The sequence below is a fragment of the Pelodiscus sinensis genome, chromosome 22 (assembly GCF_052426305.1).
Source record: "Pelodiscus sinensis isolate ZL-2025 chromosome 22, ASM5242630v1, whole genome shotgun sequence".
NCBI lineage: Eukaryota > Metazoa > Chordata > Testudines > Trionychidae > Pelodiscus > Pelodiscus sinensis.
In genome coordinates this window covers 9,092,257-9,111,306 of record NC_143073.1, presented here as the reverse complement: position 1 = coordinate 9,111,306, position 19,050 = coordinate 9,092,257, and the positions used below count along the sequence as shown (strand labels likewise).

Sequence of the window (19,050 nt, the reverse complement as noted above, 5' to 3'; positions counted from 1 at the left end):
AGGAAGTAAACCCATGTCTCCAAAGACCCATGTCGGTGCTCTAGAGACCACACCACACCACACCACACCACACCACCTCTGTAGTAAAAGTGCCTGAAGTGGGATTTACAGCTTATCTACACAGAGGTCATGCTATGGCCGTGCATTTGATGGGTGCATGTGTTATCAATAGATCACAGCCAATAAACAGCACATATCCAAAAGTCATCCCTTAGCATTGAACCCTGGAGCCACAGGTGGGAGTACGAGCATTTCTAGATAACTTTTGATGTGCTGCCAGAATGATTTTGATTACACCTCTTCCCAAGAGAAACAAAGGAGTAACATCCTTATTAATGTGTGTTTGGCACTGAAAATGACTTTCACTTTGGTTAATAATTAAATGACACAGCCAATAATTGTAAACAGCTGATGGCTTTGCCAGCTGTTTTACAGCTGGTTCCTACTCTCATTCAAGCCCACAGGATCCAAGGTCCCATTCACTTTAAAGAGACAAGGTGGATGAGGTAATAACCTTTCTTGGACCAACTTCTGTTGGTGAAAGAGACCAAGTTTTACAGTTAAGCCTTTGCTTAAATTCTTTGTAGGATTGGGGCCTAATTCAGGGGTGGGCAAATACCAGCCAGCAAGACAGATCCAGTCTACTAGGGTTAGCCCCTGGCCAGCCCCCTCTACTTTATTTACCTGCACTGCCTCAAGTATGGAGCAATCACAGCTCCCCTTGGCCAAAGATTGACATTTCTGGCCAATGGGAGCTGCAGGAAGCAGCGTTCTGGCCTGCAGGGCTTCCTGCTTCTCCCATTGCCTGGGAAAGGTGATCCGTGGCTAATGGGAACTGTGATCACTGGCACCTTCAGAGGTGCAGATAAATATAGCAGTGATGGCCCACCAAATATTTTCTCTTGTTGCCTTCTACTGTTCTTTACTCCTTTCTCCTGTTTGAGTGGAGTTATTTTAAAGTAGCACTTCTCTGGATATTGGAGGACACTAAGGATTATAGATCTGATGGAACATTTGGAGGAAATGAGGCGAGAGACATGGCAGATCAAGCAGAGAAGGAATTTCAGGTGCGTGAGTCATCATGAACGGTGGTGTGAGGATAGAATAGGCAGACGCAAAAAGGCTGGATGACTGTGTAGAATCATAGGACTGGAAAGAATCTCAAGAGGGCCTCAAGGCCAGTCCCCTGCACTCACAACAGGACCCAATATCTTCTAGACCATCCGTAGGTGGGCTTGGAAAAAGCAGACAGGGTTACAGAATGATCCTAGGGAGAGAGGCCATGAATGTGGCCAGGGCCATGAATGAGCAGTTGCTGGCAGGGGAAGCTAAAATGGCCAAAAATATCCTGTCACATTTCTTTCAGAGCAAACTTAAATTTCATGTTGTGGGAAATGCTTCACAGAGAACATCTGTTTCTCTCAAAAAGTTTTGACTGTTGGTTAGAGAACATCGATAGCAACCCCCCCACAATCCAAATGTTTTCAGCCTAAAATATCAGCAGGCTTTGGTCTTGAACATTTCTAGTTTTCACCATTTCGGGAGAGGGGGGTCTGGGATGGACAAAATTCCCAGAAAGGGGGTGCCTCCTGGTGTGTTCTGATGGGGTTGGTTTGCCTCTCTTCATAGAACCACAGAGGTAAATATGAACCCCAACGTCATTCTCTGATTTGCTCCCTTCCTATGGATTTTACAGTTACCTGGATTATTAGGATGGAAAGGGTCAGTTTCCCTTGGAGGATTCTGCCTTTGTTCCAGGGATTATTAACAGTAATATTAGTATTATTGCCTAGTTATCAGTCTGATCACCCAGGTCTTCCCATTTCTTTGTATTTCCCCACCTGTCTACCTCTGTTTTAAGTCTCTTCTCTTGTACATAGATCGTAACCTCGCTGGGGAATATCTCCTTGTTCAAGTGCATCGAAATGAATGATTAGGGTCTCTGGAGAGATGCCACTAAAGGGTGTTTACTTTCACCTGGCTTGGTGAGTAGTCTCCTCTTCAAGCATCAGCTCTGGAGAGGGATCCTTGCCTTGGAGGAACTCTTACATGGCAGCCTGTACTTTGGTAAATATTTCAGCTTATCCAGCAGATCTTGGCCCTACAGCATTTGATCTAAATTACTAGGTCGAGGAGTGAAATGAATCACCCCTTTGAATTCTCCTTGACTCCTATGTTTATCTAGCAGAGGAGAAAAGTCAACCTGCACAAGAGATAGCTGAGTTTGGCAACCCTTGCCACAAGGCATGACTCAGAAAGCTCAGCTGGATGCAAAGCAAAAGGAGACATTTACAGGTGTAGTAACAAGAATTGGCAATTACATTGCCTACCGTAAACATTTATAAGGGACATAAAACCTCCTGCCAATGGGCATGAGCCAAGCACCAGCTGATGAGTATTAGAAATCAACATCCTTATGGGCAGAGTGATGGGAGCTCCTCCAACCTCCTCTCAAATACCTTATGTCAGCATTTCCCAAAGTGTAGTCTGTGGCCCAGTACCAGTCCTTAGGAGAAAAATTTTTGTACATGATTCACCACAGCGTCTCTGCTGGGCATGCTCCCAGACGGCAGGGCTAGATCCGGCGGGTGCTAGGACCCAGGGAGAAGGCTGGGCACCGTGTGCACCAACGCAGAATGCCCAGCGCCAGATATAGCCAGGGAAACTGGTGCCAGCCAATAAAGCCACTGGGATTGGTCCGGAGTGGAGGGGGGTGGAAAAACCCGCTGGACAGGTAGGGCCAGCGACATGCCCCAGGGCAGGGTGCAGCCCTCAGTTTCACCCATGAACACAGACACGACGGAGGGAGAGGACACGTCACCTGGGGCTACTCACCCGACCTCCAGGGCCCATACGAGCTGAGTCACCCAGCAGGCCTGAGATGGACCTTCTAACCTTACTGGTCCCAAACGGGGGTGAAGTATATACCTCGGGGTTGGGGTTGGGAAACTGCCCAGGGCAGTCGAGTGGGCCCGCTCCTGTTGGCACTAGGGGCTTTGGGAGGACCAGAAACAATTTATTTGCATATTCATCATTTGCTTAATGAATATACAAATAAATGTTATCGGTCTTCCAAAAGCCTGTGAATGGGTTTACTGGTTCCCAGTGTCAAAAAGATTGGGAACTATTGCCTTATGCTGATCCCTGTTGGAAGCAGCAGGATCCTGGCCTAGAGGGACCCTCAATTTGATCCTGTCTGGGAATTTCTCGGTTTGCTTAGGGAAAGTGGTCTCCGGTATTTGGAACAGAGCTGATGACCGGAGCAGGGGTTTCACCTTGGACACCTCAATGAAGAAGTCACAGCCTTCCCCGCAGAACCTCTGCCTTTTGAAAACAACTTCATGGATGCTCCATCAGAAGGTGTTGGGGCAGCTACCATCCTCCTCCTGCAGATGTCCCATTACTCTGCTCCCTGTGGCCCTGCCCAGCCTGGCTCTCACCTCCTCCTCTCTACTTCTGCACTTGCTCAGCGGAGGCTCTACCACCTCACCAACTTCCTCCGCTTCACATTGAGTCTCACATCCTGCCCATCTCCATCTCCCACCGAGCAAATCTCATTCTTCTTTCAATACCCGCTTCCCCTTGCCAATGAGAGGCTCAAGTGTGCACTGGCTTTTGAGACTCCATCCCACTCCGAACCTTGCATTGCAGCCTTTTGAAAGGCCTGGTCACTTGGGTCTTGGACCGCCCAAAACCTCTTTGCTGTTTTGCAGCAATCTGGCTCTTCTCCCTGTAGGTTTTCTGGGTCTGTTCCTTAAATGGCTCGTTGCAGAGGTGGTCCCCTATCCCAGCCCCATTGGCTGCTGCCCTTTTAGATCTGAGCTGTCGCCTTTTAGCCCAGCTGCTGCTATTAGTCAAAGAATTAGTTGCAGGTCGGGGAGCCTGCCCATTATCCGTGGTGGTGTAGGGCATCCCCGCACATGTTCCAATGTCCTTAACCTTTAGCAACTCTGCCCTGCTTTGCACATCGACTCAAACCCTCCAGTTCTGTTTCCACAGGGCATTGCTCCCCACACGCCTCGTCCCCTGCCTATGTGACTCGGCTTCTTGGGTGACATCTGTCACTGAACAGCCACACAGGACAGCGGCCTTGCTGCAGACCATGGCCTTGTCCTGCCTCCTGAGCTAGGTGCATTGTACAGCACTCATGTTAGCTGGCTCCACTGCAGCAAACTTGAGTCAGTGCATCCTCCCGTGGCACTCAAACATTATTTAGGGGGCGGAGGTCCCCAAAACATTAGCCAGAGGATTGTACCCCAGAGGGGTCCATGGCACAGTTCTGCAGGGCTGACTTTCCTAGTAGTACAAGAGAAGGGGTGGAGGGTACAAGCCCCCAGTCACCTAGAAACCCTTCTCCCTCAACCAGTGTGAGGAGGGGAGATAATAGTCCCCTGAAGCCAATTAGAGGGCAGAAGACAGCCAGATGGAAGTAGTCTATGAGCTAGCAAACAGGAGCAGCTAAGAGGGGAGTTTGGCGAGGGAGTTGTTCAGGTGAAGGAGGAACAACTACATGATGCTTGGGGTAAGCGGCTGTCTGTAGGTGTGTGAGTTTGGAGTGTGCTTGTGGATTGCCTGAAAGAAACTGTGTGCTGAGCTTGTTTGTTTGGGGGACCGAGTGCAGAGACTAGGAGCTTGGTACGGCAAGGCTCAGAGTTTCTTAATGAGGCTTTGAGACCCATTCCCTTTAACACCCATCAAACCTTAACTGGGAGCAGCTAACAGGGGAATTTTGTGAGGGAGTTTATAGGCGGTTTGAAGGGGGCTGGCGGCTACACTTAACATTCTTTATGTAGTCCCCTTACTAAAGGGGGCTCTGTTTTTTTTTTCTGGAAAGACCCTGTGCTGCAAACCAGACTACAATTCCCATGAGCCCTTGGGAAAAACAGGAAGGAAGAACTCCGGTGGGAGAGAGGACTGCTCTCTCCATGTGCTTGAAGAAAAAGACCTAGCAGTCTGGGACTCTGCCTTGGAGTTTGGAACCACAGGGGGAGCCAGGCTGCTGCCAAGGACACTGACCCAGTGCAGGGGCTGTTGGATGCAGCTACTAGATGCCTGTTGGAACTGGGTTTTAGCAGGCTGCTTCCGATAGGCCCAGCATGGGGCAGTAAGTTTCTGGGTCTTGTTGGAAAAGTGCTGCCTGGGACAGAGCTGCTGTTTAGCCTGGACCACATCTCCACTACAGCTGCAACATCAGCGCGCCCAGGCACGCAAGTCTGGGTCTGAGTCTAGGGGTGTGCACACTCTGGGGTGGGGTCACTATTAGTACAAACGGTAGCTATATAAACTTCAATTATTGTGATGTGTTTTGTTAATGCTATTCATTTCTAATTCTGTTAATCCCTGTTTAAGTTAAGTAAAGATTGTTTATTTTGAAGTATTCTATTAGATGTATATGATTTGTAGTTGTTGTTTTGGATCCATATTATAGCTGGAATGAGTATATTCCTGGATGCTCCCAAGGCACACCAGTGAGTGTGTACAAGGCCCAGGTGGAGGCACCACCATTTTACATTCATTACAAGCAAGGGACTGCAGCAAGGGGGTGGATAGGGCTTTCCCCAACTAAACACCATCACCACTGGGGTGCTCTGGATCTCTTTTAGGTTAAAACATCTGGCACCCAGGCACACTTGTGAGTGTGACCTGCTCCCCAGTAACCTGGGGAGGAAAAAGGGGGTTACATTTTGGAGGCACCGCTGGGATCCCCTTTACCACCTCTAATTTTGCTGCAAGAAAAATTGTCCCTGCTTTCTTTAATGGTGTTGGAGTTATGATTGTTTTCTGAGATCTGCTGGTATTTAAAACCTTTGTTTGTGTTTCTAAACCTGTTATTGGGTACATCATGGAACCCCTTAAGTTACTGTCCTAGTGTAGAGACGTAGGAGTGCCACCCAGCCGAGCGCTTATGCTGGGTAAAGTGCCCATAGATACTGAGGATGCTATTATCTACCAGGCATTAGGAACTGTAAAAATCTTACCCCCGGAAGTTGGTATTGTGGGTGAAGTTGGCCCCTGGCCTGTGTTTCTGCCTGGGAATGTCCCAGAGGAGGAGACCACTGAAGCTGTGAGCTCTGACTTTGCAGCTAAATTGAATGTTTTTCTGCAAAAAGAGGGAAAGTCATTGGAAGATGTGAGGACCATTGTTACTCCAGCATCTATGTCCTCAGCTATCACAAATGAAGGTCTGATAGCTGCTTTAGGAAAAATGGAACGATCTACCCCTCCCTCCTATGAAGGAGTTGGATATCGGAAGCTGAGATTTTTCTCTGGGATTCATCCTACCCCTGTTGGAGAGGATGACTTTGAATCTTGGATGGACCAAGCCGCCCAGATGATAGAGGAATGGCAATGCTCAGATATTATGAAACGGCAACGACTAGCTGAAAGTCTGAGGGGACCAGCCTATGATGTCATTAGATCCTTACGGATGAGTAAACCCTCTGCTGGTGCTATGGAGTATCTCCATACTTTGGATGATATTTATGGGACTACTGAGAGTGGAGATTTGTATCTGCGTTTTTGCACCACCTATCAAGATGAGGGTGAGAAACTGTCACAGTACGTATGCCGTCTAGAGAAGCTCCTACATAACGTACTGGTAAAGAAGGGGATACTTGCCAGCCGCTTGGATCAGGTGAGAATGGAACAAATACTGAAAGGTGCTTGTTCTGGCAACCTAATAGCCCTGAAGCTGCAGCTTTCTGACTCACGCCAAAATCCTCCCTCCTTCTCCAAACTGGTACGGGATATCAGGGAAGAGGAAGATCGACTGGCTGCTCGTGAAGCTCGTCACATTCCCATGGCTTCAGCATGCACTGTCACCTCTGTTGCTCCTTCTAGTGAAATAGCTGACCTCAAGGAAGCTCTGCAGAGTCTGACTGAGCAAGTAATCAGCTACTTCAGCTGAATACTAGAGTGGAAAAGCCTGAAAGACCTTCTCATGTCCAAAGGGGGAGTGCCCCTGTGAGAAGCAATGACGCAGTGCCTGGTGGTACTACTCACAAATCAAGAATTTCTGTTGAAACAAAGGGTAGGAGTGACATAATTGGCTACAAGTATGGGGAGAATGGTCACATGAAATGAGACTGCGTTACAGAAGAGGATGTATGGAAAGTTAACCGTAAGCTCATCCAAGCAAGAAAGAATTTGGGAAAACTTCAGAGGAGCCCAGTGAAGGAGCAAACTGGTGCTTCGAGGAAGCTACACTCCACTAAGTGCTACCAACAGGGTGCAAATACCTGGAATGATTTGCCCCGTGGACTGGTAGGCCCAGCTTCGGTTGTGCCTGTTCAAATAGAAGGCATTTATACTCATGCTCTCCTGGACAGTGGTTCACAAGTCACCATTTTGTACAAGACATTTTACAATACCTACCTTCGCCATTTGCCTATTCAACCCTTGGACAATTTGGAAATCTGGGGGTTGAGTAATCAAAAATACCCATATGAGGGGTACTTATCTCTTCAAATTGAGTTCCCGCCATCCATCATGGGAATTCCTGAGAAGCTGGATACTTTAGTTCTAGTGTGCCCGAATCCTTGTGTCAAAAGTAATGTTGCAGTATTGGTTGGCACCAATAGTAATCTGGTCCAGCAATTTTTTTTTTTAAACTATGCAAAGACACTGTTGGGGAAGGATGCATCAGTACCTTGCCTATTCACCCTAAGACCTGGGAGGCCTATACAGGTTTCCACAGAAAGTTTCTCTCTGTTTCTGATAAGGATTTTACCAGGTATGGCAATGTATGGTACACACAGAAAAGAACATTACACATACTACCTGGCAGTGCCTGTCAAGTCACCTGTATCCCAAAGTTTTCTGTTCAGCCTACGGATAAATTGTTATTAGTGGATACACCAGAAGAAATGACTACACCTGGAGGATTTATGGTGCGACTTGAGGTGCAAGCCACTACAGTTGTGACTGCTAAGAGAGTCACAGTTACTGTTAGAAATGTATCTGCTCATGAGGTGATCATTCGACGTGGGACAAGAATTGCTCAATTGTTCCCAGTTGATGTAGAACCTCGAATGCATGCAGTAGCTGTCAAGAACAACACTAAGGACTTGACAACAGATTGCTTTGATTTTGGAGATTCCCCTATCCCTGAGGAGTGGAAACAGCATCTTTGCAAGAAAATGTTAGAGCATGCTGATGTCTTCTCCCAACATGAATGGGATGTGGGCTGTGCAAAAAGTACTCAGCATGAGATCCATCTAAATGACTCTCGACCTTTTCGAGAACGATCTTGTCGTCTGGCTCCAGCTGATATGGAAGATGTTCGACGCCACATACATGATTTAATGGCTGCTGGAATAATTTCTGAGTCATGAAGTCCGTATGCCTCTCCAATTATAGACTCATAGACTCATAGACTCCAAGGTCAGAAGGGACCATTATGATCATCTAGTCTGACCCCCTGCACAGTGCAGGCCACAAAATCTCACCCACCCCTCCTAGAATAATCCTCTCACCTATATCTCAGATATTGAAGCCTTCAAATACTTTGAAGACCCCAAGATGCAGAGAATCCTCCACCTGTGATCTGTACCCCATGCTACAGAGGAAGGCGAAAAACCTCCAGGGCCTCTGCCAATCTACCCTGGAGGAAAATTCCTTCCCGACCCCAAATATGGCGATTAGCTAAACCCTGAGCATGTGGGCAAGACTCATCAGCCAGACACCCAGAAAGTTCTCTATAGTAACTCCTATCATCCCTCCATTGACCTATTTCCCACTGATAATGAATGGTCAACTAGATACCAAGATCCTGTTATCTCATCAACCCATCCCCTTCATAAACCCATCTAGTTTAATCTTGAAGCCAGATAGATCTTTTGCCCCCACTACTTCCCTTGGAAGGCCGTTCCAGAACTTCACTCCTCTAATGGTTAGAAACCTTCGTCTAATCTCAAGTCTAAACTTCCTACTAGCCAGCTTAGATCCATCAATTGTCGTGGTGAGGAAGAAAAATGGGTTTGTCAGAATGTGTGTAGACTCTAGAACTCTCAATAAGCGCACTGTCCCTGACCAATATACAATGCCGCGGAAAGAGGATGTCCTTAACTGCTTACATGGGAGTAAGTGGCTTACTGTATTAGACCTTCGCAGTGGTTATTACCAAATACCCATGAATAAGGTGGATAGAGAGAAAACTGCTTTTATCTGCCCACTTGGATTTTATCAGTTTGAGAGAATGCCCCAAGGCATTTGTGGAGCTCCTGCCACCGTTCAAAGATTAATGGAGTGAACAGTTGGGGACATGAATCTCATGGAAGTTCTCGTTTACTTGGATGACCTAATTGTTTTTGGGCGAACTCTTGAAGAGCATGAAGAGCGGCTGTTTAAAGTCCATATTCGTTTGAAAGAAGAAGGCTTGAAACTATCCTTGGATAAGTGTAAATTTTGCCGCCCTTCAGTCTCTTATGTGGGACACATAGTGTCAGAGCAACGTATTGCTACGGACCCATCAAAAATTGAGGCTGTTTCCAGTTGGCCCAGGCCTCAGAATTTAACTGCCCTACATTCATTTTTGGGATTCTGTGGCTATTATAGGCATTTTGTGAAGGGATAGTCCACATTGATAAGACCGCTGAATGAGTTGTTGCAAGGCTACCCGCCACCACCTCACAAAAATGGTTCAAGACCTAAAGATATTCCAACAGATAAAACCTATTTCCAACTTTCTGAGCCCTTTGGGGACCGATGGAATGAACATTGTGAAGAGGCTTGTCAGAATATTAAGGAATGCTTCTCCAAAGCTCCTGTATTAGCATTTGCTGATCCTCAAAAGCCGTATGTTCTGCATGTGGATGCCAGCATGGATGGCTTATGAGGGGTATTATATCAAAAATACCCTGAGGGATTGAGGCCAGTAGCTTTCATCAGTCTAAGTTTGTCACCCTCTGAAAGAAACTACCCTGTGCACAAACTTGAATTTCTGGCTTTAAAATGGGCTGTAGTAGATAAGTTGCATGATTATCTGTATGGAGCACGATTTGAGGTTCGCACGGATAACAATCCATTAACCATATATTTTGACATCAGCCAAATTGGATGCTACTGGTCATCGGTGGTTAGCAGCATTGTCCACATACAACTTCAGCCTAAAGTACCACCCAGGAAGCAAGAACATAGATGCTGATGCATTATCTAGACGACCACATAGTATCTCAGCTCCTGAAGATGAGTGGGAAGAGGTATCTGCCCCTGGGGTTCGAGCTTTGTGTCAAGTCTCTACAGTTTATGGGAAGCCGACTAACATGCCACCTGCTCGCTTTATAGATCTTGTGGGAGTGTCAGCCCATGCTATTCCTCAAGCGTACTGCAATGTTGCTTCTCTGGATACTTCCCATCTTCCCCATTTGACTCGTTCTGAACTTCAGGCTGCACAACAGAATGATGCCTTTATTGGAGAGATCTGGTTGGCAGTTGATAAGGGGAATCCAGCTGCCGTGAATAGAAGCAGACACCCTAATATTCCCCTCCTAATGAGGGAATGGGATCGACTTACTCTGGACAATGGCCTTTTGTATAGAATCACTAAACAGCCCAGGCAATACACAAAGAAATGACTGGTTTTACCTAAACGATTTCACAAAACTGTACTACAGTCCTTACATGATGACCATGGACACCTCGGGTTTGATAAAACCTATGGACTTGTACGAGACCGATTCTACTGGCCACGAATGAAGGCTGATGTTGAGCAGTATTGTAAGACCTGCGCCCGGTGTATACTAAGGAAGACTCTACCCACAAAAGCTGCTCCACTGTTTCATCTTCAGAGTGAAGGCCCTATGGATTTGGTCTGCATGGATTTTCTCACAATTGAACCCGATAGTCGGAATACCTGTAATGTGCTAGTCATCACTGATCATTTCACAAGGTATGCCCAGGCCTTCCCTACTAAGGATCAAACAGCTGCTACTGTTGCTAAAACCCTTTGGGAAAAGTACTTTGTGCGTTATGGGTTGCCCAACCGAATGTACTCGGATCAAGGACGGGACTTTGAGAGCCGCTTAATTCAGGAATTTCTGACTATGCTGGGCATAAAGAAATCTAGGACGACCCCTTATCATCCTCAAGGGGACCCTCAGCCTGAACGTTTTAATAGAACCCTGCTTAATATGTTGGGAACTTTGACTACCAAACAGAAATTTAAATGGAGCCAGCATGTTAGCCACCTGGTGCATGCTTACAACTGTACCCAAAATGAGGCCACTGGGTATTCTCCATATTTCCTAATGTTTGGACGTGAAGCCCGATTACCAGTGGACCTCTGCTTTGGGCTCTCTGCAGATGGATCGTCTCACCAGTCTTACCTTCAGTATGGTGGCTAATTTTAAAAAGGATTTGTGCGCTGCTTATCAACTTGCTGAGGCCGCATCTAATAAAATGAACAGGGGCAACAAAGAACATTATGATCAGAAAGTACGATACCACGATCTGCAGCCTGGTGATCGTGTTTCTTATCCGGAACCTGGGTCTCCCTGCAAAACACAAACTTGCAGACCGATGGGATTCATAGCCTTATATTGCGGAGACTAAAATGCCTGGACTACCAGTATACCAACTAAAGCCTGAGAAGAATGGTGGTCCATTAAAGACTTTACATAGAAACCATTTACTTCCTCTGGAGCAACATGTCAGAATGGATGCTTCATCAGATACTGTGCTTACCACACTACCCAGATCATCTGATCAGAGAAAAAACCCTGACATCTGCGGGTTCCTCACCTAACACTGTAGGTACCTCTAATTCTGTGCCAGACCTGACTACCAGGATAGATATAATGGGTGCCCCATCAGAAACTGATTCAGAGGAGGTTTACCCTGACTATATGTCTATGTATCTTGAACCCTTAGGTTTGTCTCCTTGGTCTGCAGTAACGTCACTTGAGTCAAGTCAACCCAACAGTGCAACTAGCACACGATCCTTAAATCCTGATGCTCTTCCATTATTTCCTGGGGGAGATACTGCTGAAGAGGGCGTAGATATGTCCCATAATCCTCTGGGGTCTTCCAGTGAGGGGGAAAAGGTTACTACAGACGTTGATCCTTCTGTAATGGGTACTTCTGCAGTGGATGCCGAATCTGAAGGGGTTGTATTGACACCTCCTGTAGAGAAGGGATAGTACCGACCTTAAGGAGGTCCCAGAAAGAAGTCAGGCCTCCTCGGAGGTTAACATATGATATGGTTGGAGTCAGCAGTGAGGTGTCCTGCTTCTCCCAATGCCTGGGAAATGTGATCCGTGGCTAATGGGAGCTGTGATCACTGGCACCTTCAGAGGTGCAGATAAATATAGCAGCGGTGGCCCACCAAATATTTTCTCTTGTTGCCTTCTACTGTTCTTTACTCCTTTCTCCTGCTTGATGGTTTATTAGGTGATGAGCTTTCGTGGGCCAGACCCACTTCCTCAGATCAAATTGTGGAAAAAATTGGCATGACCATATATACCAAAGGGATACAATCAAAAAAAGGGAACACATATAAAATAGACTATTCAGATTTTAGAACTGAGGGGAGATGAGGAGAGAGGTTAATGTCTATGATATAATGATATTAGGGGTGATAATTGAGGAAGCTATCTTTGTAATGGGTAAGATAATTAGCATCTTTGTTAAGGTCCATTCGTAAAGTGTTAAATTTAAGCATGAATGACAGTTCAAAGGCTTCTCTTTAAAGTCTTGTGTTAAAATGTCTTTGAAGCAGGATGCAGGTAATCAGGTCGTTAAGATAATGCTCATTTGGATTGAAATGGCAAGAAACTGTTTTTTCTTTGTGAAACTGTCTGATGTCTGTTTTGTGTGCATTGATTCTTTGGGGAAGTGTCTGAGAAGTTTGTCCAATATACATAGCAGACGGACACTGTTGGCACATGATGGCATAAATTATATTTCTGGATGAGCAGGAATATGTGTTCTCGATCTTACAAGTGAAATGGTTAGGTCCAATGCTGGTGTCAGCAGAGTAAATATGTGGACAAAGCTGGCAATGAGGCTTGTTGCAAGGGAAAGTTCCAGGGTTGGTACTAGTGTTGTATGTCCGGTGGTTGTTGGTAAGAATCATCCTGAGGTTAGGTGGTTGTCTACAGGAGAAAGACCCATAGTGTCATTTATGCTACTTTGGAAGAGGTATACACGGAACTGCAAAGTGCCCCTCTTGTTCCAGAGCAATAGAGTAAATAACAACCCCCTAGCACCTTTCACCAGTAGACCTGCACTTTGCAAAAGGTATACTTGTCCAGAGGGAGGAAAGTGGCTTAAATCAGGAAGTAAACCATGTCTCCAAAGACCCATGTCGGTGCTCTAGAAACCAGACCAGACCAGACCACACCACACCACACCACCTCTGTAGTAAAAGTGCCTGAAGTGGGATTTACAGCTTATCTACACAGAGGTCATGCTATGGCCATGCATTTGATGGGTGCATGTGTTATCAATAGATCACAGCCAATAAACAGCACATATCCAAAAGTCATCCCTTAGCATTGAACCCTGGAGCCGCAGGTGGGAATACGAGTAGTTCTAGATAACTTTTGATGTGCTGCCAGAATGATTTTGATTATACCTCTTCCCAAGAGAAACAAAGGAGTAACATCCTTATTAATGTGTGTTTGGCACTGAAAATGACTTTCACTTTGGTTAATAATTAGTAATGACACAGCCAATAATTGTAAACAGCTGATGGCTTTGCCAGCTGTTTTACAGCTGGTTCCTACTCCCATTCAAGCCCACAGGATCCAAGATCCCATTCACTTTAAAGAGACAAGGTGGATGAGGTAATAACCTTTCTTGGACCAACTTCTGTTGGTGAAAGAGACCAAGTTTTACAGTTAAGCCTTTGCTTAAATTCTTTGTAGGATTGGGGCCTAATCCAGGGGTGGGCAAATACCAGCCAGCAAGACAGATCCAGTCTACTAGGGTTAGCCCCTGGCCAGCCCCCACTACTTTATTTACCTGCACTGCCTCAGGTATGGAGCAATCACAGCTCCCCTTGGCCAAAGATTGACATTTCTGGCCAATGGGAGCTGCAGAAGCGGCGTTCTGGGCCACGGGGCTTCCTGCTTCTCCCATTGCCTGGGAAAGGTGATCCGTGGCTAATGGGAGCTGTGATCACTGGCACCTTCAGAGGTGGAGATAAATATAGCAGCGGTGGCCCACCAAATATATTCTCTTGTTGCTTTCTACTGTTCTTTACTCTTCTCTCCTGTTTGAGTGGAGATATTTTAAAGTAGCACTTCTCTGAATATTGGAGGACAGACACTAAGGAACATTTGGAGGAAATGAGGTGAGAGACATGGCAGATCAAACAGAGAGGGAATTTCAGGTGTGTGAGTCATCATGAAAGGTGGTGTGAGGATAGAACAGGTAGGCAGACGCAAAAAGGCTGGATGACTGTATAGAATCATAGACAGATGGTGCTGTATGTATGTGTTCAGTGCAAAAAGCTCCTGGCCCTCAAAGACCATGTACAGACTTTGGAGACTGGGATAGCTGAATTGAAGGAGTTAAGGGAGGCAGAGAGGTATGCAGATGAGACTTTCCAGGACACAGTAGAATGGTCCCATCCTTGGTCAGACAGCCTCTGTGCTATTGAGGAGGGTGAAAGGCGCAGGCTGTGTCTACTCTGGTGCGATCTTACGCAAAAATGGCTGCTTTTGCGCAAAAACTTGCAGGTGCTTGCGCAGGTAAACTGATGTTCTAATGTATAAAATCAGGGCTTCTTGCACGAGAACTCTGACACTCCCACTCAGGAAGAAGCCCTTTTGTGCAAGAGCTCTTCCAGAAGAGGCCAGTGTAGACAGGCAACATGAATTTCTTGCGCAAGAAAGTCCTATGGTTAAAATGGCCATCAGAGCTTTCTTGAGCTTTAAAAAGAGCATCCACACTGGCACGGGTGCTCTGGTGCAAAAGCACATGCCAGTGTAGACACACTCTTCTGGAAGAGTTTTTGCAGAAAACCTCTTCTGCAAAAGAGTTTTTGCGTGAGAACGCACCAGTGTAGGCGTAGCCCCAGAGAAGGAGAAAATCCAACTGGAGCAGAGGAAAACAACCCCATAATTGGGACCCTCTTTCCAGATGAAGTTGTGGTATCTTCTCACACTGAGGATACCTCTCCAAGGGAGGGAACTTTGGCAGCTTGTAGGGAGTCAGCATAGCCTCCCACTGACACAGAAGAGGAAACTCCCCTTAAAATCTCTTGGTGGGTGGTGCCAGAGTCACCTAGCCCCACCCACAGGAAACAGGAAGCAAGGGCTGGGAGTATAAGAAGGGCAGCTCGCAGCTCAGTTGGCTCTCAGCCACCAAGCAGGGCAGAGACTCTCCCTCAGCCTCAGCAGCAGAGGGCCTTGCTACACTGCTCTCTGATGGACGACTGGGTCGTGCCATTACCAGGCCCTGAACTGAGCCCTAGTCCACACTGGCTGCACCTGGAACTGGACCCTGAGATGCACCGGCAGGAGCTGCCGCTGGTACCCACCCACCGACCATCTGCAGGGCTGGGCTGGTAACAGACCTGGATCCCGAGCCCATGGACACGCTGCCACCGCTGCCGTCCTTAGCCAACACCAGTGAGCGACCTCCAAGCCAGGTGAGCCCCTGGGAAGTGCCCAGGGACAGTCCACGGGAAGTGGCCCAGGGACAGTCATAGAACACTAGGACTGGAAGAGACCTCAAGAGGTCATTGAGTCCAGTATCCTGCCCTCATGTCGACCTTGGGGTGGCTGAGCAGATGGAGGTTGGTTGGGCAGTGTGCTGTGGTTAGGAGCCCCACTGACCAGGATGGCGTGTTACAGCTGGGAGCCCCACCGATCCAGTAGTAGCTATGTGGCCACTACTAAGGCCCTGGGCTGGGATGCTGTGGAGCAGAGAGGGCCCACGTCCCCCGCCCCCTCCCCGCCACCCCTTTCCTCGTGTGGCAGATTCCTGCTGTGGGGCAAATCTCCTGCGCTTGTCGGCTCTCCACTAGCAAGGAGACCCGACCACTGGTGCTGCCTGCGAACTGAACTTTCTCATTGTGTGACTGGTTGTTTATTGCTTTGCCCTGACCCAAGGCCGGGGCTCACACCAAACTATTATTTAACTGTTAGTTACCGCCCAGCCCTGAACCGGGGCGGGTGCCTAGACTTGCTAATTGGCTGACAATCAGGCCCTTAAGGCTCCCGACTGGGGAATACCAGGAGTCAGCTGACTTGAACTAGTACACAGTCACTAAATAGTGACACGTTTTTAAAGTGCTTATATATAAATACTAGATCTTATCTGAATGATAAGATGGGTGAACTAGAGTGTCTCCTATTGAATGAGGATATGGATAAAATAGGCATCACAGAAACATGGTGGAATGAGGATAAGCAATGGGACACTGTAGTGCCAGGGTACAAAATATATCGGAAGGACAGAACAGGTCATGCTGGTTGGGGAGTGGCATTATACGTAAAAGAAAAGGTAGAATCAAATGAAGGAAAAAAACTTAAATGAACTGAGCTGTTCAATATAATCTCTGCAGATAGCCATTCCTCACTCTAGTAATATAGCCATGAGGATATAGTACCAACCACCTGGCCAGTGCTGTGAAATGCTCAGAGAGATTACAGAGTCTATAAAAATAAAAAACTCAATAACAGTGGCGAATTTCAGCTATCCCAGTATTGATTGGGTACACGCCATCACAGGACCAGATGCAGAGGAAAGGTTTCCTGACACTTTAAATGTCTGCTTCTTGGAACAGCTGGCTCTGGAACCCACAAGAGGAGAGGCAGTACTTGATTTAGTTCTAAGTGGAGCACAGGATCTAGTCCAAGAAGTGACTCTACCTGGACTGCTTAGAAATAGTGACCATAATATAATGAAACTTAACATCCCGGTGGTGGAAAAAACCCTCAGCAGCCCAAACACTGTGGCATTTAACTTCTGAAAGAGGAACTACCCAAAAATGAGGTTCGTTAAACAGAAATTAAAAGGTACAGTGCCAAAACTAAAATCCCTGCAAGCTGCATGGAAACTTTTCAAAGATATCATAATAGAGGACCACTTTAAATGTGTACCCCCACATAAAAAAAACATTAAGGGAACCAAAAAAATGCCACAGTGGCATAACAACCAAGTACAAGAAGCAGCGAGAGATTAAAAAAGCACTATTTAAAAAGTGTAAGTTAAATCCTAGTGAGGAAAATAGAAAGGAACAAACTCTGTCACATGAAGTGTAAAAATACAATTAGGAAGGCCAAACAGGAATTTGAAGAACAACTAGAGGACTTTATTGCCCTTTTGGCCTCAGGGCCTAGCCCCTCTACACCCACCCACTAGCACAATGACCCTCAGAAAGTGAGGCATTCCACTCTTCAAGTCACCCACCCCCCTGACTTTAACTCTAAGGCTACATCTGCACTGCAGGCTTCTTGTGCAAGAACTGTTTTGAGCAAGAGTTCTTGTGCAAAAGGACATGCGCAAGAACACGTCCACACTGCCATGTGCTTTTGTGCAAGAGCATCCATGGCAGTGTGTACGCTTTCTTGCACAAGAAAGCTCTGATGGCCATTTTAGCTATAGGGCTTTCTTGCGCAAGAAACCCCTATTGCCTGTCTATACTGCTTTCTTGAGCAAGCGGGCTTATTACTCATGGGGAGAGGAATAACTCTTCTGCAAGAAGCCCTCTATTCCAATGCTGTACCGTAAATTTACTTGCACAAAAACACGTGTGCAGTGTAGATACTCCAAGTTTTTGTCGTTCTTGCGTAAAAAAACTTGCAGTGTAGATATAGCCTGATAGCGTGACGGCTCCAGCTGATGCAGAAGGACCTCCAGAGTAAGTAAGGCCAAAGAGAGTGATAATGCCTGTGTATCCCCTCACCTACAATTCCCTGGATGTGCTTAGGGGGAAATATGAGTGGAGTGTGGTACAAAGGTTCAGCTCACCTCTAGCTGATTTTGCTCAAGTGTCCCTAGATAAGTGTTATGTATCAGCGTGGCTTTGTCTACACTACAGAGGTTTTGCGCAAGAAGCTTTTTTGGGGAAGATATCTTCTGCAAAAATTTCTTGAGCAAAAGTGCGTCCACACCTCAAAAGCGCATTGCTTTTGTGATGTGCTTTTGCACAAGAGAGCATCCACGCTGTATGGCCATCAGAAGGCCATCAGAGCACCTGTGCTCTTTCCGATTGGCTCTTTTTGTGCAAGAAATCCCTGTTGAGAGTCCACACACACCTTTTTGCACAAAAAACTCTTTTACTGTAAATTTTCTTGCGCAAAAACACGCTTGAGGTGTGGACGCTCCATGGGTTTTTGCACAAAACCCCTGTAAGGTAGACATAGCCTGTGAGATGGATGCTAGGGTACAATGGGTAACTAGGAATTCCATAGGAACAGAGAGCTGATTAGCTATGTGGCTGACTGTGCAATACTTTCATCTTTCGAACCATTAAAGATATAAGCACCAACTCCATGGGAGCTGCAGGGCTGGAGCCTGGCCCACTGATGGGGGGGGGGGGAGGAGGGGGAGAGAAGGAGAGGCAAGTGCCCCGGGACCTGGTGAGTCAAAAAGGCACTGGGCTCCCAGCTCATGCTGCTGCCCTTCAGATCATCCTGGAGCCCTGCGTGGCCTGCTCCGGGCAGTGCCATGGGCTGCCCGGGAAAGGCTAGCCCCAGCTCTGCCTTTTCCACCTAAGGCCCTGCCCCTTCTGGGGTGCAGAGCTGGCCCCTCCCCCCACCCTTGCCCAAGGCCCAGCGAGTCTGTCAACCCCACTGTCTGAGCACCCATGGGAAAAAATCAGCAGGGGCCTAGCACCCATCATCAGACTGTTGTTTCCTTCCTCCCCAGCACCTCCCACACACTGGCGATCCCACCAATCTTCTCCCTTCCCTCCCAGCACCTCTGCAACCAGCTGTTCTGCAGCATGCTCAGAGAGGCACAGAGCGGAGCAGGAGCAGGGGATGGGGTGTGCTTGGAAGAGGGGGTGAAACTAGATGGCAAGACACAAGGTGGAGAGGAGTCTTGGGAGAAGGGGTGGGGTGGGGACAGGACCTGGCGCTGAGCAGGAGTGGCTGC

At 47.1% G+C, this 19,050-nt stretch overlaps 1 protein-coding gene across 1 annotated transcript; it reads left to right on the top strand.

Moving 5' to 3' along the window:
* The first annotated feature begins 5,905 nt into the window (after nucleotides 1–5,905).
* LOC112544261 (paraneoplastic antigen Ma1 homolog) lies at nucleotides 5,906–6,907 on the top strand. The gene has a single exon (XM_089772711.1). The coding sequence runs from the start codon at nucleotides 5,906–5,908 to the stop codon at nucleotides 6,905–6,907; it is 1,002 nt and encodes a 333-aa protein (XP_089628837.1).
* The last annotated feature ends 12,143 nt before the right edge of the window (nucleotides 6,908–19,050 follow it).

Coding starts and splice junctions, on each gene's coding strand:
- LOC112544261 (XM_089772711.1), top strand. CDS start 5,906: ATGCTGGGTAAAGTGCCCATAGATACTGAGGATGCTATTATCTACCAG.